The following is a 21,497-nucleotide window of genomic DNA, read 5'->3' as shown; positions in this document are numbered from 1 at the left end:
AATCCCAGCACTTTGGGAGGCCGAGGTGGGCGGATCACCTGAGGTCAGGCGTTCGAGACCAGCCTGACCAACATGGTGATACTCCGTCTATACTAAAAATACAAAAATTAGTTGGGCGTGGTGGCGGACGCCTTGTGATCCCAGGAGCCAAGACCGCGCCACTGCACTCCATTCTGGGCGACAGAGCGAGACTCCGTCTCAAATAATAATAATAATGATAATAAAGTAATAATAATAGAAACAGTCTCTCACTGTGTCCCCCAGGCTGGAGTGCAGTAGCGCGATTTCGGCTCACTGAAACCTCCGCCCCCGCCGGGTTCAAGCGATTCTCCCGCCTCAGCCTCCCGAGTAGTTGAGACTACAGGCGGCGCCACCGCGCCCGGCTAAATTTTTTTTTACAGAGACAGGAGTTCCGCCATGTTGCTCAGGCTGCTCTCGCCTGAGCTCACGCGATCCTCCCGCCTCCGCCTCCCAAAGCGCTGGGGTTACAGACTGGAGCCACCTCGCCCGGCCCTTCTCGGGTTCTTTAACTTCCCGCTACCGCGCAGGGCTGGACGCGGAGGCGGGGGCTGGGCGCGGTGGACCCGGCCGCCCAGGCCAAGCGCAGCCGCCCAGGGAGCCTCCGCACAGGCGGCCGGCGCTGCGGGCCGCGCCACGTACAGGCCCCTCGAGAAACCCAGCTGCACGCCCCCTCACCCCCTCGCCCTCTCGCCCCTCGCCCCTCGCCCCAGCACCTACCTGCAGCCCAAGCTTCTGCGCCCCCTGCTACCCCAGGACAGCACGCACTGGGCCTACTGCGCTTGCGCGTTCAGAAGCGCGTCCTGGGCGGGCGGGCGTGACGCTGCTGCCCCCTGGCGTCCTCCTCAGGCCGCGCACTGAAGCCAGAGCTAACGCTTCGGCGGTTCCAGCGCGCACCTACCCAGTCTCCCTCTCTGGCTTCTGCTTCCCGAACTTACGAGAACGATTTTGCATTGACCCACTATTGCTTCAGCCTGGATCCAGGCCCATGCAGAGCAGCTGTCAGATCTAGACGCACTGGCAGGCCTTCCAAAGCGTATTTCTCAGATCCGCGGCATCTGCAGGGACCTTGCTGGAAAGGCTGATTCACCACTCTGGCCCAGACCCACCACTCGCGGACCCAGATGCCTGCAGTTGGACAATCACTCTGTAAAAGAAACTGTGGGGCTTAGCCCAGACACAGTAAAGCTGAGCTGCACACATCAAGCGCAGCAGACAAGACCTTGGCAAGCCTCCGCGGAGGGGCACGACTGGGCAAAGGCGGGGAAGTCCGTCGGGGCCGGCTGGGAGCCCCGCCGGGAGCCCAACACGCACTCGGGCACTTGCCCCGGGGAACCGAGAGGGAGGCTTGCAGCGTCGAAGTCAGGCTGGGGTCATGAAAAGTCTGGGTTGTGTACATTGGAAGCGTTAGCTGCTTCTACACTGACACACTGAGAAAGTCCAGAATTAAGAAACTAACATGGTGTGGGTTAAAAAAAAAAAAACTGAGTCTGTACTAGCGATCCAAGCAGTATTAAAATAACTACCAGAAACGTTTGCCTGTCACATGGACAAATAGCAAAAGAATGGTAACACCTCCTGTCGTTACAATAGAGTCTGAAAGTTTCCTCACACATACAAGTGAGTGTAAATTGGAATTCCTCCTACGGGACCTAGCAAATCCATTTCTAGGAATTTATCCTTCAGAAATAATATGTCTGCGGCAGGGGACCGTGGCTCACGCCTGTAATCCCAGTACTTTGGGAGGCCGAGATGGGCACATCACGAGGTCAGGAGATTGAGACCATCCTGGCTAACACGGTGAAACCCCATCTCTACTAAAAATACAAAAAAGTAGCCGGGCGTGGTGGCCGGCGTGAGAATGGCGTGAACCCGGGAGGCGGAGCTTGCAGTGAGCCGAGATAGCGCCACTGCATTCCAGCCTGGGCGACGACTCAGTCTCAACAAAAACAAGAAAAAGAAAAAGAAATAATATATCTGCAAGATGTATACACAAGAGATCTTGCTGAAGCATTGCTGGTAAAAGATATTTATACTAGAGAAAAAAAGAAACCTGAATGTATAACAATAGGGTTTTCTGGAAGAAATTATATTACACACAGCCATGAAAAATGCTGTCTAACGGGTGCACAGTTTCAGTGTGAGAAGATGGTAAAGTCCTGGAGATGGATGGGGGTGATGGTTGCACAACAATGTGAATATACTTAATTCCACTGAACTGTACACTGAATTGTTACAATGGTAAATTTTAGGTATCTTTTACTACAATTTTTAAAAAGTTATGCTGTAGATCTATATATATTGACAGGAAAGGATATTCATAATATATGGCCAAGAGACTAAGCAATGTCATTTTTTAAAACATGTATTTATAATCATAAATATACATATATATTCCAATGGTTACCTCCAATAAGTAGAATTTGGGGCAATTTAAATTCTCCTTTCTTCCTTATATTTATTTTTAAATGTTTATGTAATAGGTATTTCTCCATATATATGTATATACATACATGAACCATGAGCCTGCTAGCAGTATTAGACATGTATTATGACATGTCTTAGAGGGAAGCCATTTAGAAGGATCATAAAACAAACCTATTAAATTAATAATAACTTTTAAAAAGAAAGTAGGCCAGGCGTGGTGGTTCACACCTGTGATCCCAGCACTTTGGGAGGCTGAGGCAGGTGGATCACTTGAGGTCAGGAGTTTGAGACCAGCCTGACCAACATGGTGAAATCCCATCTCTACTAAAGATACAAACATTACCCAGGTGCAGTGATGGGCACCTGTCATTCCAGCTACTCAGGAGGCTGAGGCAGGAGAATTGCTTGAACCGAGGAGGCAGAGGTTTCAGTGAGCCAAGATCGCGCCATTGCACTCCAGCCTGGGCAACAGAGCAAGACTCCGTCTTGGAACCAAAAAAAAAAAAAAGAAAGAAAGAAAGAAAGTAAAAAGGAAAATGGGTGAGATATGAGAAACTGTGAACATGAGAACTTTGAAGGGAAAAATAATCAGCCATTGAAATTTTATTAGATGTAGAGAATTGAGGAAATAAACGAATAAAGTGTAGTCAGTTCAGCTATAACACATTTTAAACACTAATTTCTTTCAGTAAGATTGATACATTAAGAAATAAGCATAACACAAATTTCCTGTTTGGTTAGTTGGTTTTGTTTTGTTTCATTTTGGTTTGTTTTGGTTTGGTTTGAGAAAGGGTCTCACTATGTTGTCCAGGTTGGTCTCAAATTCCTGGACTCAAGTGGTCCTCCTGCCTTAGCCTCCTGAAATGCTGGGACTACAGGTGTGAGATGCTGTGGCCAGCATTGCCCTGTTTTCAACACTGAAGTAGACACTACTTGGCAGATACCACTGAATTGCTATAAAGATAGGATGACGAGTTTTTTAGTTTTTTCATAAAATTGAACCTGCTGGCTGACAGAGTTGGCTGTTGGCATCAAGATAGAAACCAGCCAGCCAGGGTTGGGGGCGGGGTGACTCACGCCTGTAATCCCAGCACTTTGGGAAGTCTAGGCGGTCGGATCACCTGAGGTCAGGAGTTCAAGATCAGCCTGGCCAACATGGGGAAACTCTGTCTCTGCTAAAAATACAAAAAAATTAGCCAGGTGTGGTGGCGGGTGCCTGTAATCCCAGCTACTCGGGAGACTGAGGCAGGTGAATCACTTGAACCTGGGGAGTGGAGGTTGCAGTGAGCTGAAATCGTGCCACTTCTCTGGATAAAAGAGTTTCTGAAATGCCAGATGAGTTGGTCTCCCCTGTGCGAGACACCCATGGGGAGCCATGGGTGGCCTTTGAGGAGAAAAGTCTCCTTATTGCCTTCATCTCTTTATGCCCTGAGAGCATAACAGTTCAGCGGCCTGCCACAGGTTGCTGGGGGAAATAACACTCCTTTGAAGCAGTGGAGTATAATCAAACATCTTGGCTCCTCCTGAAACCCACTCCCACCCATTTCAGTCCCGATAAGTTAAAGATCTTAAGTAGTTTAGACACATCCAACGCTCCGGTCCCCTGGACCTGCCTTTTAAACTCTTATTCTGTCTCTTTCTAATTACTTTGTCTCCGCTGGACTCGGGGTACCCGCCGGGTGGTGTGGGGCTGGTTTCCCCAACAACTTCACTCTAGCCTGGGCAAAAGAGCAAACCTCTGTCTCAAACAAACAAACAAACAAAAAGATAGAAACCAACCGGCAGCTCTCCTTGCTGAGTTCTTTGCCACATGGCCACCATTTTGTGCCTACGGGCTTTTTGGGTGTGCTGGGGAAAGGTGAAATTTTAACACTGATGAAAAATTAGAGGAATTAAATTCAAACAATTAAAAGTAAAAAGAACAGCAGAATTTGACACACCATCAAACTGGTTGTGTCACCCTTCTTCAAGCTGAACGTAGCCCAAAGCCTGGAACTGAGTGTCGGGGGCACATACAGAGACTCGGGAGAAACCCTCTGATTCTGGCTCGTGGAGCAAAAAAGGAAACTCCTAACTCAGAGGGAGTGAAGAAAATTCCCTGTTCTTTCTATTTCTTCATTTCTTTGCACTCCAGACCCCAGTCAAGCTCATGGCCAGAGCAAAAAGCTTCAGCAGCCAAAAGTCTGAGGGAGAGAGAGAGTCCTTTCCATTCAGTGGCACTGCAGCTCCAAGAGGACAGACACAAACTCGGTGTTTTGTTGTTTTTATTTGTTTCTCACCGCTGTGGCACAACTGTGGAAGTGGGCAGCTCCACCAAGCGAAACTGAAAGTGGGAAGTTTCAGGCCAGGGCACTGAAACCTGAGGGAACCTAAAAGCACCGAGAAGAGAGTGGAAGGTGAGAGCATTTGGCAAGCAACCTCAGAGAGTTGTTTTTGAACTCTTGGGCTCACCGCTGACCTGCGTATCATAGACTTAACCAGCACACCAAACACTCAGACAACTGTGCTCATGAACAGATTTTTGTTCAGGTACCAAACTACTGGAGGATGCAGCCACGAGACAGATCCAAATAACCCCACAGAGGGTATGAACACAGAACTCACTTTGGAACATGGACCCCAGAAGAAGATTGCAATCTGCAGACTGTCCCTAACTAGTTTATGTGCTTGCTTAAATTAAAATGTTGGCCAGGCGCGGTGGCTCACACCTGTAATCCCAGCACTTAGGGAGGGCAGATCACCTGAGGTTAGGAGTTTGAGATCAGCCTGGTAAACAAAACATGGTGGAACCCCGTCTCTACTTTAAAAAAAAAGAAGAAAAGAAAATAGCCGGGCATGGTGATGGATGCCTGTAATCCCAACTACCTGAGAGGCTGAAGCACAAGAATCACTTGAACCCAGGAGGCAGAGGTTTCAGCGAGCCAAGATCACACCACTGCACTCCAGCCTGAGTGACAGAGCAAGACTCCTTCTCAAACAAACAAACAAAAAAAGGCCGGGCGTGGTGGCTCACGCCTGTACAATCCCAGCACTTTCGGAGGCTGAGGCGGGCAGATCACGACCTCAGGAGATCAAGACCATCCTGGCTAACCCCGTCTCTACTAAAAATACAAAAAATTAACCAGGCGTGGTGTCGGGCGCCTGTAGTCCCAGCTGCTCGGGAAGCTGAAGCAGGAGAATGGCGCGAACCCGGGAGGCGGAGCTTGCAGGGAGCCGAGATAGCGCCGCTGCATTCCAGGCTGGGTGAAAGAGCGAGACACTGTCTCAAAAAAAAAAAATAAGTAAATAAATAAAATAATAAATAATAAAAATACAAAAATATTAGCCGAGTATGGTGGCAAGCGCCTGTAGTCCCAGCTACTCAGGAGGTTGAGGCAGGAGAAGGAGGTTGAGGCAGGAGAATGGCGTGAACCTGGGAGGCGGAGCTTGCAGTGAGCCGAGATCACGCCACTGCACTCCAGCCTGGGCGACAGAGCGAGACTCCGTCTCGAAAAATAATGATAACAATAATTAAAATGCCAACATTCTCCATAGGATTTAAACAACAATTAGAGCCTCATAATATTCAAAATGCTCTGGATACAAAATTGCTAGGCATACGAACCATCACAAAAATCTCAACTTGCATGGGAAAAGATAATCAACAGTCACCAACTATAAAATGACTGTTAGGATTATCAGAAAAAGACATTAGTTATTATGAAAATGCTCCAACAATTATAAACATTCTTGAAGCAAAAGAAAGTATAGGGCTGGGCACAGTGGCTCGTGCCTGTAATCCCAAGACTTTGAGAGGCCGAGGCAGGCGAATCACTTGAGGTCAGGAGTTCGAGACCAGCCTGGCTAACATGGTGAAACCCTGTCTCTATTGAAAATACAAAAATTAGCCAGACATGGTGGCAGATGCACTCAGGAGGCTGAAGCAGGAGAATCGCTTGTACCTGGGAGGTGGAGATTGTGGTGAGCCGAGATCATGCACTCCAGCCTGGGCGACAGAGTAAGATTCTGTCTCAAACAAATAAAAAATAATAATTTAGAAAAGGAAGTATGACTAAAAAACTTGGAGAAAGTAAGGGGAACCAAATAAGCATTTAAAACAGAAAAATACAATAATCAAATTTTAAAACTCACTGGATAGATTCAATGGCAGAATGGAAATGACAGAGGAGTCAGTGAACCTGAAGACAGATTAATAGAAATTATCCAAACTGACCAACAGAGAGGAAGGAAAAATTAATAAAACTTCAGGCACCTGTGGGACATAACAAAAGATATAACATTTATGCCATCAGAATCCTAGAGCAGATGAGAAAGAAAGCACTAAAAAGTTTTTGAAGAAATAATGGCTGAAAACTTCCCAAGTTTGGGAAAGAAACACCAACCTACAGATTCAAAAAACTGAGCAAACCCAAACACAAATCCAAAGACATCCATGCCCAGACACATCAAAATCAAACTGCTGAAAAATAAAGACAAGGAAAAAAATTGAAAGCAACCAAAGAGAAATGCCACAAGCTCTAGGTGACCCACAATCCTAATGACAGTGAATTTATCCTCTGAGATCACGAAGACCAAAGTGGCACAACGTTTTTCAAGTGCTGAAAGAAAAGAATTGCAAGCCCAGAATTCCACATGCAGTGAAAACATCCTTCAGGAATAACCTTGAAATAAACTCAGAAGAAGGAAAACTAAGAGAATTTGTAGCCTGCAGACCTACTCTAACTGAACTGCTAAAAGAAAGTTCTTTGGTGGCTCAAGCCTGTAATCCCAGCACTTTGGGAGGCTGAGGCAGGCAGATCACCTGAGGTCAGGAGTTGGAGACCAGCCTGGCCAAACCCCATCTCTACTGAAAATACAAAAATTAGATGGGCGTGGTGGCACACGCCTGTAATTCCAGCTACTCGCGAGGCTGAGGCACGAAAATTACTTGAACCTGGGAGGCAAAGATTGCAGTAATCCGAGATCATGCCACTGCACTCCAGCCTGGGCGAGAGTGAGACTCCGTCTCAAAAAAAGAGAAAGTTATTTAGACAGAATGTTAACAGCAATGAAAGAATAACAGAGAATACAAATAACTGGGTAAATACCATTCACTGTCCTTCTTTTCTTGAGTTCTTTAAACTATGTTTGGTGGTTTAATACAAAAAGAATTATAAAATTATCTGATGGGGCTTTCAATGTAAGAAATGGTGAACGGTAAGGAGACATATGGTGGTAATGTTTCCATATGCCAACTGAAGTGACAAAATATTCTAAATAGGCTGTGAAAAGTTGAATATTTTGTAACCCCTGGAGTAACCACTAAAACAAAATAAAAACAACTAGAAATAACAGAAGATAACAGGAAAATCTCCAAACCCCTGGGAATTAATACCTTTTTTTTTTTTTTTTTTTTTTTTTTGAGATGAAATTTCACTCTGTTGCCCAGGCTGGAGTACAGTGGTGCAATCTCGGCTCACTGCAACTTCTGCCTCCTGGGTTCAAGTGATTCCCCTGCCTCAGCCCCCCAAGTAGCTGGGATTATAGGTGTGCACCACCACGCCCAGCTAGTTTTTGTATATTTAGTAGAGATGGGGTTTTACTATGTTGGCCAGGCTGGTCTCAAACTCCTGACCTCAAGTGTTCCACCTGCCTCAGCCTCCTAAAGTGCTGGGATTACAGGCATGAGCCACCATGTCTGGCCTAAAATTGTCACTTGAAAGCTCACAGTTTTAGCCCGGCATGGTGGCTCATACCTGCAATCCCAGCACTTTGGGAGGCTGAGGCTGGTGGATTACCTGAGGTCTGGAGTTCGACACCAGCCTCGCAAACATGAGGAAACCCCGTGTCTACTAAAAATACAAAAAATTAGCTGGACATGGTGGCAGACACCTATAATCCCAGCTACGCAGGAGGCTGAGGCAGGAGAATCACTTGAACCCGGGAGGTGGAGGCTGCGGTGAGCCGAGATCATGCCATTGTACTCCAGCCTGGGCAACAAGAGCGAAACTCCGTCTCAAAAAAAAAAAAAAAAAAAAAAAAAAACTAAAAGGAAAGCTCACATTTTATCATTGGCAACATTCAGTTGTTTTCCTTGAAGTGACAAACTCATTTCGTTGGTTTCTTTTTTTAAAGACAGTTTTTGAGACACTTTCTCACTCTGTCGCCCAGGCTGGAGTGCAGTGGTGTAATCTTGGATTACTGCAACCTCTGCCTCCCAGGCTCAAGCGATTCTCATGCCTCAGCCTCCTGAATAGCTATCACACCCAGCTAATTTTTATATTTTTAGTAAAGATGGGGTTTCACCATGTTGGCCAGGCGGATCTCCAACTCCTTATCTCAAGTGATCCCACTGCCTTGGCCTCCCAAAGTGCTGGAATTACAGGCATGAGCCACCGTGCCCAGCCTCATTTCATTCGTTTTTTGTTTGTTTGTTTTGTTTTGTTTTTTTTAGAGTCTTGGTCTGTAGCCCAGGCTGGAGCGCAGTGGTGCGATCTCAGCTCACTGCAACCTCTTCCTCCCAGGTTCATGCCATTCTCCTGCCTCAGCCTCCTGAGTAGCTGGGACTACAGGCACCCGCCACCATGCCTTTTTTTTCTTTTTTCTTTTTTTTGTATTTTTAGTAAAGATGGGGTCTCACCATGTTAGCCAGGATGGTCTTGATCTCCTGACCTCATGTTCCGCCTGCCTTGGCCTCCCAAAGTGCTGGGATTACAGGGGTGGGCCACCGCGCCCGGCCTATCATTCGTTTTTGAGAGACTATATACCAACCATCCAAGAATGAATAACCAGTGTATTTGTTGTTTAAGTAAATGGTGTTCCATGAAAATGCATCCTGTACAGCCCACAGCTTACACAGCTGCACAAATGCTTTTCCTCAAGACAATCATATGGATATGTATTATGCATACTTTCATTCAGTCACGTTAAAATACAGGTTGGGTGTTGTGAATAAAAAAATACATGACTAATCAAGGACATTCTTCACTATATGCACAGCAGGGAAGCAAGAGTGCCACTCATTTTTCTGAGTACCACTGCCTTGCTTTATGCTGTGGCACCAGCAGTTTTACCCACCACTGTTTTTGTACCAATGCAAATATAACAGTTATTAGGCAGATAGTTTTGAGTTAGCAGGCCTTTCCATAGACCTCACTTTGGTCTAATGAAATGACTGCACTGCAAGTCCTGTGTCCAGTTGCCCTTAGGAGATCGCCCTCACGTTGATTAGAGCCTAAAGTCATTCTGCCTTTAAGTCACGGAGCCTCCTCACCTGATTCAGTGCTCACTAAGCAACCTTTTGGTTAATGAATTGCTACACAGTTAAACGTCAGGCAAAAAATGCCAAGTGGCTAGGCTGACATAACTGTTTGGTCTGCTTCGTAGTGACCCAAGTGTAAATTAATAAACTTCCATTATGCATTTTTTTTTTTTTTAGATAGGGTCTCACTCCCGTTGCCAAAGCTGGAGTGCAGTGGCACCACCCTGGCTCAAGTGATCATCCCATCCCAGCCTCCCGGGCTGCTAGGACTACAGGTACACACCACCACTCTTGGCTAATAATTTTTTAAAAAATTTTTGTAGAGATGGGCCCAGGCTGGTCTTGAATCCCAGGGCTCAGGCAGTCCTCCCGCCTCGACCTCCCGAAGTGCTGGTATTATAGGCATGAGCCACTCCGCCTGGCCTCATTATGCTTTTTATTAAGCTGTCTGTATAAGCTGTTGAGTCCAAAGTCCCAAATCCAATCAGTTTTGAGTCACCGATTACGGTTTCTAAGGCTTTTTTTTTTTTTTTTTTTTTGAGACTAAGTCTCATTCTATTGCCCAGGGTGGAGTGTAATGGCACAATCTTAGCTTGCTGCAACCTCCACCTACTGGGTTTAAGCAATTCTCCTGTCTCAGCCTCCCAAGTAGCTAGGATTACAGGTGCCTGCCACCACGCCTGGCTAATTTTTGAATTTTTAGTAGAGACAGGGGTTTCACCATGTTGGCCAGGCTGGTCTTGAACTCCTGACCTCAAATGATCTGCCCGCCTCGGCCTCCCAAAGTGCTGGGATTACATGCATGAGTCATTGCGCCCGGCTGAGTGTAATGGCTATCTTGTGAGAACTTCTCTATGTAGCTTTTGATCCTTATGACACCTCTGAAATGGTCTACATGGAAATGGCACTTTATGGCAGCCTCAAAAATAAAATTGAGATTTTTGGATTCTAAAAACAACAAAAACATGTAAAATGTTAGAAATAACACTCACTACATATATTTTCTTCCAAAAGTATTAAAATATTATTTCCTAAATTTATCTTGAGAAAGGATGACTATTTAACTCTATATGATTTCCCTAGTTGTACTTTGGTGCTTTGACATTGAACAAAAATTACAGATAAAGTGAGATTGAGGCCGGACCTGGTGTCTCATGCCTGTAATCCCAGCACTTTGGGAGGCTGAAGCAGGCGTACTACTTGAGGTCAGGAGTTCATGACCAGCCTGGCCAACATGGTGAAACCCCGTCTCTACTAAAAATACAAAAATTAGCCAGGCATGGTGGCGGGCGCCTATAATCCCAGCTAGTAGGGAAGCTGGGGCAGGAGAATTACTTGAGCCCAGCAGTGGAGGTTGCAGTAAGCCGCAATCACTCCACTGCACTCCAGCCTGGGTGACAGAGTGAGACTCCATGTAAAAAAAAACCAATATATAAAAATAAATAAAGTGAGATTGAATTAAGTGCAGGTACAGCAAGCTAGCTTGCTAACCGCTCCCAACTCTTTCCTGGCATGGCATCCTGCATCATACATGCTGGAAAGCTACAAACTACACTTTCCAGATTCCTCTGTAGTTAAGATTTTAAGACATCCTGTTGGTTCCTTCCAATCAGATGCACTGCAGTGAGCCTTTAACTTGGAACCACACTACATGGGAAAAGCAGCAGATGTGCTTTGCAAGGAACGTGCAGAGACAGCACAGTCCTGGAGCTGGCAGCCAGGGTTGTGGCTTCCTCATTCCTCATCCAGCAGTTTCCTGATTCGGGCACAGGCAGCAGCACTGGGATGGTCCAGTTGTGTAGTATGGTTCGGGAATGTACTTCTAAAAGATCAGGCAATTCTTCTGAGATATTTATATACCTGAATAAACCCTTTGGGTTTAAACTACCTTGAGTGGATTTTGTCACTTTCAGTCAAGAACTGACCAATTTACATTTTAACATTTCCTCCAACACATCATGTTTCTAGTTTATAGTTTTATAGCAGTATTTTCTTTCTAACTGCTTTTCTGAGACAATATGTCTTGTATAATATATAAATGCTATTAAAAAATCAAACTACTGTGACACTGTTTTTAGATACAGCTATAATTTTATTACAAAACCATTCTTTTGGCATTAGTTGGTTACAGTGATAGCAAGATAATGTGAGTGTGCAGACCAGCTCTGATGGAACCACTGTATTCCCTGCTTACTGAACCAAACTTCAGCTACCTCATATCCATTACATACAAGTGACCCGCAGTTATTACTGCTACAAATCTTGATGCGTGTACCACTGAGGGAGGAGTTGATGCTAAGGGATTAGATTACACGTTGATAGGACTACAAAAGTTCCTTTATGGGACTTTTTCTTCCTCCTCCATCCAATGACTTTGCTTTAGAAGAATCACATTACTTAGAGCTAGTCTGAGTAGCAGCAGCACCCAAGGAGCATCAGTTCTTGTTAAAAAGCAATTACCTGTGTGATGCACTTTCACACCACAGGCAAAGGGAGGGACCACTCTTGTTTTAAATTCCTGCAGTGTCCCTTAATAAAAAATAAAAGCATTCCATCAAGTTCTTCTGGATGGTGTTATTGCTGTACATTTGTTTGTGAGTCATTTTCTGTGCTGTGTTTGCTTTGAAGGGATCTTCCAATATATCTCCAATATTCCTTTCTTATAGTGTCCTTTTCTTTAGCTAGGATTTCACATAACTGAAAATGAAAAATAAAAATTAAAGTAATATGTAATCCAATCTCAAGGGCAAATGCCTTTGAGCCAATACAATTTAACTTAGATCACATTCAAATGAGACACACTATTAAGAGTCACAGGCTGTGTTGCCAAGTGATATCAATGCTGCCCCTAACCAGAAATAGCCCTGCACTGAATTCTGAGTAACGATGTTGAAAGGGGACATGGATATTAGTGGCATTGGGCTGACCAATTCTCAGATACCAAAAACAATAGCACTGAGCCCCACCAGCTTACCTCTAATGCTTTATTAAGAATGTCTTCCTTATTGTCACACTGGTTTTCTAGCATGTCTTCATAGATATCCACAAGAAAGGCAATTAGGTAGGGGGAACTATGACTTGGTTGTAAATCGAGTAATTGATTTAACAGATTAGGGTATTTGGAAAGACCACGATCCTGCAAAATCCTGTAAACAACAACAAAAAACAAACACTTGATTTTGTAAAGGAAGAAAAGCAGTAGAAAGATCAAGAGAAAATAAACCCTGAAACACAAACAAGAAAAGGAGAGTTATTTTGAATTAATGAGGCTGAAACTATCATGAAACTTTTACATTACATGAGTCTTATCATAGATCATTAGTTAATTAAGAACTGGCCAGGTGCAGTGGCTCATGCCTGTAATCACAACACTCTGGGAAGCACAGGCAGATGGAACACTTGAACCCAGGAGTTCAAGATCAGCCTGGGTAAAACAGCAAGATCTCATCTCTACTAAAATTTTTTTAAAAATCATCCATGCCTAGTGGTGGCACCTATAGTCTCAGCTATAGGGAGGCTGAGGTGGGAGAATCACTAGAGCCTAGAAGATCGAGACTGCAGTGGGCCATGATCATGCCACTGCCCTCCAGCCTGGAGAAGAGAGTGAGATCCTGTCTCCAAAAAAAAAAGGATAATTAAGAGCTAAGTAAAAAAAGTTTTTGCCGGGCGCGGTGGCTCAAGCCTGTAATCCCAGCACTTTGGGAGGCCGAGACGGGCGGATCACGAGGTCAGGAGATCGAGACCATCCTGGCTAACACGGTGAAACCCCGTCTCTACTAAAAAAAATACAAAAAACTAGCCGGGCGATGTGGCGGGCGCCTGTAGTCCCAGCTACACGGGAGGCTGAGGCAGGAGAATGGCGTGAACCCGGGAGGCGGAGCTTGCAGTGAGCTGAGATCCGGCCACTGCACTCCAGCCTGGGCGACAGAGCGAGACTCTGTCTCAAAAAAAAAAAAAAAAAAAAAAAAAGTTTTTAAAAATGAAGTTTAAAAGTATTCATTTATAACTTAAACTGTACAACACACAGAATAAATCATCTTAAAAAGTGAAGGGCAAAACCAGGAGAGATGTTGTTTCTTTTTTTTCTTTGAGACAGGGTCTCACTCTGTCGCCCAGGCTGGAGCACAGTGGTGTGATCTCAGCTCACTCTGACCTCTGCCTCCGGGTTTAAGCAACTCTCGTGCTTCAGCCTCCCAAGTAACTGGGATTACAGGTGTGCACCAACATGCTCAACTAATTTTTGTATTTTTAGTAGAGACAGGGTTTTGCAATGTTGGCCAGGCTGGTCTTGACCTGCTAGCCTCAAGTGATCCGCCCACCCTGGCCTCCCAAAGTGCTGGGATTGCAGGCGTGAGCTAACATGCCCAGCCCTCATCTTCTCTTGAGATGGCTTCTCATCCCTCAAGCTCTTCAGATACTATAGGCACCTCCCCTGACACATCTCCAAGGGTGACTGATTCCATATTTTGTGCTCTTTGAGCCTAGTTTCCTTGAAGACCTCTTATGTTCAACAAGGAGCTTAGTTATGACAGTGGCCAGGCAAGTGAAACCTTTTCTAGTTGAGATTAACTTGAAGGTGGAGATCTCTAGAAATGAAAACAGAAAGGCTGGCTGCCCGTTGGCAAAATCTACCCATAAACTACCCTGCTTTACTGTGTTCCTGAGCCAACCAGAGCCTGGGTGTGTGTATGCTCCATTCTTTGATATAAAGACTACAGAATTTGTAAATACAATTAAAATGGCATTATTTACTGATGGATTATTCTGAAAACGGTGTTGGTAGGTACTTGGCAGGTGCAGAGAAGGGCAGAAGGCACTTTTCCAGAGTTTCCATAATGCTGTTATACTTCTGCTCTTAGGTCCAGAAAAATGAAAAATTCTTTACTATCCTTTTGGAATCTGATTATGGAATATACTCCATGATGCATTATATAGCCACTTCATTTTTTGTATAAAAAAAGCAAAAACAACCTCTTACCCTTTCAAATAGTTCCATGCACTTTCATTATGTGGTACTAGTTTAATCATTTCCAGAGTGTATCTGCAAGAAAAAATATATATATACAATTTTAAAAGAACAGTGCAAGGATGAGACACATCTTTTCTTTTTTTTTTTTTTTTTTGAAACGGAGTCTTGCTCTGTCACCCAGGCTGGAGTGCAGTGGCACAATCTCAGTTCACTGCAACCTCCGCCTCCCAGGTTCAAGTCATACTCCTGCCTCAGCCTCCCCAGTAGTTGGGACAACAGGCACCCGCCACCACACCCAGCTGATTTTTGTATTTTTAGTAGAGACAGGGTTTCACCATATTGACCAGGCTGGTCTCGAACTCCTGACCTTGTGATCTGCCTGCCTCGGCCTCCCAAAGTGCTGAGATTATAGACGTGAGCCAGAGCGCCCGGCCGAGACACAGTTTTACTAAGATTGTGGCGCAACTTTGGAAACACACTTTCACTTGTGTAAGCATCTCTCTTAGTGCACTGTGGCACCTCTCTAGGTCGTATTTAAATCAGAGAATACCTTAAGACTGCAGCTGTCAATTCAGTTCTAGGGAAGGACACAAAACTAATCTAAAAGCTTCAATTCACAATAGGAATAAAAGTAACATAAAATATTTCCTTTAAATAATATGGAAGATTTTCCTTTTGAAGAAAACATCAGCTAAAAGAAGACTTTCCATTTACTGGTAAAGCAACATTGGAAAAGCAGTCTAAGCTCTACTTACGTCCCAATAATCTTTAGCTATCATTAAAAAATGGCATGGAAATTACATAGACAAAGAATAAAAATGAAAAATCAACACAACGTATTTCTTGTATTTCAAAGCTAAGCTCTACTTACGTCCCAATAATCTTTAGCTATCATTAAAAAATGGCATGGAAATTACATAGACAAAGAATAAAAATGAAAAATCAACACAACGTATTTCTTGTATTTCAAAGCAAGATGACTAGTAAACTGTGATGTGATTCCCTGTCAAAATGGGTGCTCCATACCTTTGTCTTCCCCTTAAAACAGATTAAATATAATTCAGACTCAATTACAAATCCCAAGGGAGCACAGAACGTGCTTCACCACATAATTGTTCAGATGAGTAAGTCACTGACAAGCTTGGTAATCATGGTTCTGCTGCAGCGCTGTTACTGTAAATTTTTTTTTTCCACAGAGTAATAATAAACTCATTCAACATGATAAAAGTATTTTTCCAACTACTTTTACATGACTTGTTTCCAATTATTTGCGAAATCATGTCCCTGCAGGTCTTAGCTGGTCCTTATTTAAGATTCTTAATTTCATCTTGGCAATATCTAAATTTTTATTTATGTACATGTGTACTAAAGCATTACCTATTTTTATGGTTAAAACATGCGCTTTCAGAGATCAAAGCAGGAAGACTGCTTGAGGCCAGGAGATCAAGACTAGTCTGGGCAACATAATGAGACCTCATCTCTACAAAAAATTTTAACACTTAGCTGGGTGCAGTGGCACATGCCTGTAGTCCCAGCTACTCGGAGGCTGAGGTGAGAGGATTCCTTGCGCTCAGGAGCTCAAGGCAGCAGTGAGCTATGATCCGTGACTGCACTCCAGCCTGGGTGACAGAGCGAAACCCTGTCTCTTAGGAAAACAAACAAACAAAAAGACCGATGAACTTTGAAGTCAGGCTACCTCACTTCAAATTCTGGTCCCATAAATTATGTGCTCTTGGGCAAATTACAGAATTACCTGGAACCTCAAGTTCTTCACGAAGTGTCTCAGAGAGCTGTTAGAATTAGTAGCATATAGTAAATGCTTGACAAATGCTGTTATTGGTAGTACTAGAAGACTATGCACTCATAGTCTAGAAAAAGGGCCATGACACATTAAGTGAAAAGGCAATGTCTATATAATTATTATTAGGTTGCTGTGTATAAATGTTTGCAAGTGTATTTACAAAGTTTGGAAAAATTCACCCAATTATACCTCACTCTGGAAAATGGGATGTGGGATGAAGAACAGTAAAAGACTTTGACGTTTTACTTTATAGAATTCGGTACAATTTCCCCCATAACTACACTGTATTACTTTTGTAATAAAAGGAAAAAGATGACAAAATAATTATGTACATCTGTGTATGCTTAGAGTGAAAAAAAAGTTAACAACCTGTAAATTCTAGATACCTACAGCTACTCTTCACATTTTAAATACTTCTGTTTCTATTTGGCAATAGGAAGCCAGTGATCTGCCTCTGAAAAGGCTATAAGCTTGCATTTTGAAAACTCTTCATATTCAACTTTTAAAATACTTTGTTACCACTGACTACTGTCAATCTTTAGACCAATAAAGTTCAATAAAACTGCCAGGGATGATGGAAATGTTCTTTGTATGTGCTGTCCAATATGGTAGTCACTAGCCACATGCAGGTACTGAATGCCCGAAATAGGACATGTGCAATGAAAGAACTCTATTTTTAATTTTTTATAATCACACTGGTTGAAACTTAAATAGCTGTATGTGGCTAGTGGCTACCATATTGAACAGTACAGGAATACCTTACAGATATCGAAGGTTCAACAAAGCGATTTTATCACAATTAAGCAAGTCACACGACTTTTCTGTTTCCCAGCACATACAAATTATGTTTACACTACATTGTAGTCTAGTATGCAATAGCATCATATCTAAAAAAACAATGTACATACCTCAATTAAAAAATACTTTATTGCTAAAAAATGCTAATGATCATCTGAGCCTTCAGCAAGTCGTAATCTTTCTGCTGGTGGAGGGTCTGGCCTCCATGTTGATGGCTGCTGACTGATCAGGGTAGGGTGCTGGGTGCTGAAGGATGAGGTGGCTGTGGCAATTTCTTAAAATAAGACAACAGTAAAAGATTTCTCTGTAGCATGTGATGCTGTCTGATAGCATTTTACAGTAAAACGTTTCTAAACTGGAGTCAATCCTCTCACATATTCTGCTGCTGCTTTATCAACTAAGTTTAGGTAATATTTACAATATTAAAAATCCTTTGTTGTCATTTCAACAATGTGATTTCACAACGTCGTTACCAGGATTAGATTCCATCTTGAGAAACTACTTCTTTTGCTCATCCGTAAGAAGCAACTCCTTATCTGATCAAGTATTGTCATGATGCAGCAGTTCGGTCACATCTTCAGGCTGCACTTCTAATTCTAGTTTCCTTGCTGTTTCCACCACAGCAGCAGTTCCTTCTTCCTCTAAAGTCTTGAACCCCTCAAAGTCATCCATGAGGGCTGGAATCAACTTCTTCCAAACTCCTGTTAATGTTGATATTTTGACCTCCTCCTATGAATCACGAATATTCCTCATAGCATCTAGAATGGTAAATTCTTCCCAGAAAGTTTTCAGTCGACTCCGCAGATTCACTGGAGGAATCACTATCTATGGCAGCTCATAGCCTTACAAAATTTATTTCTTAAATAGTAAGACTTTAAAATCAAAATGACTCCTTTATCCATGGGCTGCAGAACGGATGTTGTGTTCACAGGCTTGAAAACAGCATCTCCTTGCACATCTCCATTAGAGCTCTTGGGTGACCAGGTCCATTGTCAATGAACAGTCATATTTTCAAAGAAATTTTTCTGAACAGTAGACCTCAAAGAGGGCTTAAAATATTCAGTAAACCATGCTGTAAACAGATGTGCTCTCATCCAGGCTTTGTTGTTCCATTTATAGAGTACAGGCAGAGGAGATTCAGCATAATTCTTAAAGGCCCTAGGATTTCCAGAATCGTCATAGAGCACTGGTTTCAACTTAAAGTCACCAGCTGCCTTAGACCCTAACAAGATTCAGCCAGCTGTGTGAAGCTTTGAAGCAGTGCCTTCTCTCTGGCTATGAAAAGTCCTAGATGGCATCTTCTTCCAATAGAAGGCTGTTTCATCTACACTGAAAACCTTCTGTTTACATGCAGTCACCTTCATCAGTGATCTGAGCTGGATCTTCTGGAGAAGTCGCTGCAGCTTCTCCAGCAGCACTTGCTGCTTCACCTTGTACTTCCATGCTATGGAGATGGCTTCTTTCTTATACCTCATGAACCAGCCTCTGCTAGCATCCAGGTTTTCTTCTGCCGCTTCCTCACTTCTCTCAGCCTTCATCAAATTAAAGAGAATTAGGGCTTCCACTGGATTAGGCTTTGGCTTAAGGGAATGCTGTGGCTGGTCTTATCTTTTATCCAGGCCACTCAAACTTCCTCCATATCAGCAATAATGCTATTTTGTCCATGTGTTCACTGGAGCAGCACTTTTAATTTCCTTCAAGAACTCTTTCTTATGAGTTTGGTGTTTGGTGCAAGTGACCTAGCTTTGCACCTATCTCAGCTTTTGACATGTGTTCCTCACTAAGCTTAATCATTTATAGCTTTTGATTTAAAGTGAGAGGGTGTGACTCTTCCTTTCACTTGAACACTCAGAGGACATTGTAGGGTTAATTGGCTTAATTTCAATATTGTTGTGTCTCAGGGAATAGGGAGGCCTGAGGGGAGGGAGAGAGATGGTAGAACACATGCAACAGTGATATTCGCTATTTTATATGGGTGCAGTCTGTGGCACCCCCAAACAATTACAATAGATGACTGATCAAAGATGACTGATCACAAATCACTGGAACAGACATAAAGATTACGAAAAAATATGAAATACTGAGGAGTACCAAAATGTGACACGGAGACACAAAGTGAACACGTGCAGTGATAAAGAATGGCACTGACAGACATGCTCAACGCAAGACTGCCACAAACCTTCAACTTGTTAAAACAAAAACAACAAAAAACATAGTATCTGCAAGGCTCAAAAAATCAGGTATGCCTGTAGAGCTTTATATAGGAGAGCACTAGAAAAAAAACATAAAGTGTGCTTGAGGGGAAGTGCACGCTCCAGATATAAGCCCAGAGCAGAATGTTAAGGTGAGACATGGATTAAAACCTTTCATAAATTTTAAGTCACCAGAATCCTGTATAGAGCAGATAAAAGAAGAGCAAGCTGCCTCGATCCAGGCAACATCAAGAGCTTGGAGGAGAGGAGATGCACCATACCAGTCAGCTCCACCCAACAGTCACTCATACATGTTTACACTCAGATCACGACTCCCATCTCATCAGGCTCTGAAAACAACAAGCCTGTTCAAATTATGAAACAGACACTCACACACAATGGACAAATAAGGTCACAAAAATCGCGGCTACTAATGTTTATGGATACAATATAGAAATTGATGCCAATTCAGAAATTTCTAGCTCTAATAATAGCTCTTTGTATACTAGTTCTCAACTTGGGGGTGACTTTACCGCTCAGGGGACATTTGGCAATGTCTGAAAACATTGTTTTAAGGCCAGGATGCTGCTAAATACCCTACAAAACACAAGATAGCCCCCTGCAACAAAAACTTACCGGCCCCAAACCCTGCAACTAGGGTAACATGGCATCTAGGGACAACTATCTAAAATGCAACGCAATTTAATGAGATGGTTTTAAAATAAAGTTTCTTAAACAATACCTCATAACATTAAGATTTCTTTTCAATCTCCAGTAGCAATATTTCAAGAAACTTAAGATACAACGAAGTAGAGGTATGCTACATTATTTGTAAATTTATCATCATATGTTTCACTCAGTACTCTGTCCTCTTTCTTTTAGTTCCATGAGGTAGGATCTTGATCTGCTGTATCCCCAGTGCCTGAGACATGGTAGGCATGCAAACACGTTTGTAATGAATGAGCAAGTGAAGGAGATTACTAACTGGACTTCTCTCTCCAATACAGCACGATCATTGTAGCCAGTGGTGTTAGAAATAACGAAGTATCTTTGGTTCCAGACAGAGTTATTTCTCACATCCTCTTTGAGAAGTTGGTCCACATACTGCAGCTCATTTTCCCAAAGTTTAAATTCCTAAAGGAAAAATTTAGAAAAATCATCCAATCAGAAATGTCCCATTATTTATGAACAATAAAAATAAAAATAAACTACAACAAAGACGACGGAACTGAGGACACAGGATTTATCACAAATTCAGAAAGTAGTGACAGCTGCAAGTAAAGGAAATAGAGGGGGATATAAGTATGAAATTGATTACAGAGCCTGGAAAGACACATACAGAAAGCAGGCAAAAAGACATCCAAGAAAATTTTAAGGAAAAAAAACCCCAACAAACTCACTAGTAAGAGAATGAGTATAGATATAAATTTGATGTGACTTGATATTAATATATCTTTTTTTTTTTTGAGACGGAGTTTCACTCTTGTTGCCCAGGCTGGAGTGCAATGGCGTGATCTCCGCTCACTGTAACCTCCACCTCCCGGGTTCAAGCTATTCTCCTGCCTCAGCCTCCCGAGTAGCTGGGATGACATGTGCCTCCACGCCTGGCTAATTTTGTATTTTTAGTAGACATGGGGTTTCTCCATGTTGGTCAGGCTGGTCTCGAACTCCCGACTTCAGGTGATCCACCCACCTCAGCCTCCTAAGGTGCTGGGATTATAGGCTTAAGCCACCATGCCTGGCCGATATTAATAACCGAAGTAAAAGGGCAGCATTCAAAAATGAAAATTAAGTAAAAGGATAGCATTCAAAAGTGCACATATATGATAAAATTACATTAAAATACATGGAGAGAAGCATACATGGTCAGGAGTGGTGGCTCTCATGGGCAATCCCACTGCTTCAGGAGGCTGAGGCAGAAAGGTCACTTGAGGCCAGGAGTTCGAGACCAGCTGAGGCAACATAACAAGACCTCATCTGGAAAAATAATAAAGACAGGCCAGGCACGGTGGCTCACGTTTGTAATCCCAGCACTTTGGGAGGTCAAAGTGG

At 43.3% G+C, this 21,497-nt stretch overlaps 2 protein-coding genes across 4 annotated transcripts in view; both read right to left on the bottom strand.

The window, feature by feature from the left end:
* POMK (protein-O-mannose kinase) overlaps positions 1 to 796 on the bottom strand; it is a 32,755-nt gene extending 31,959 nt beyond the window's left edge. The window contains exon 1 of one of the 2 annotated variants that reach the window (XM_025394443.1): positions 739 to 796. The gene's annotated coding sequence lies outside the window, so the exon portion shown is untranslated. The remainder of the gene's footprint in view (positions 1 to 738) is intronic. The other variant, XM_025394444.1, reaches the window with a different exon arrangement.
* Positions 797 to 11,754: 10,958 nt separating this feature from the next.
* FNTA (farnesyltransferase, CAAX box, alpha) overlaps positions 11,755 to 21,497 on the bottom strand; it is a 30,837-nt gene continuing 21,094 nt past the window's right edge. The window contains exons 6-9 of one of the 2 annotated variants that reach the window (XR_003120744.1): positions 20,427 to 20,579; positions 14,664 to 14,726; positions 12,660 to 12,831; positions 11,755 to 12,382 (exon numbers count right to left, since the gene is read on the bottom strand). Coding sequence is in view for 1 of the 2 variants with exons in the window: in XM_025393254.1 (XP_025249039.1) it covers positions 12,260 to 12,382; positions 12,660 to 12,831; positions 14,664 to 14,726; positions 20,431 to 20,579 (507 nt within the window). In the remaining variant the exon portion in view is untranslated. The remainder of the gene's footprint in view (positions 12,383 to 12,659; positions 12,832 to 14,663; positions 14,727 to 20,426; positions 20,580 to 21,497) is intronic. The other variant, XM_025393254.1, reaches the window with a different exon arrangement.

This window comes from Theropithecus gelada, chromosome 8 (assembly GCF_003255815.1).
Source record: "Theropithecus gelada isolate Dixy chromosome 8, Tgel_1.0, whole genome shotgun sequence".
Classification (NCBI taxonomy): domain Eukaryota; kingdom Metazoa; phylum Chordata; class Mammalia; order Primates; family Cercopithecidae; genus Theropithecus; species Theropithecus gelada.
The sequence above is the reverse complement of the archived record's forward strand: the minus strand, read 5'-3'. Positions and strand labels throughout refer to the sequence as shown.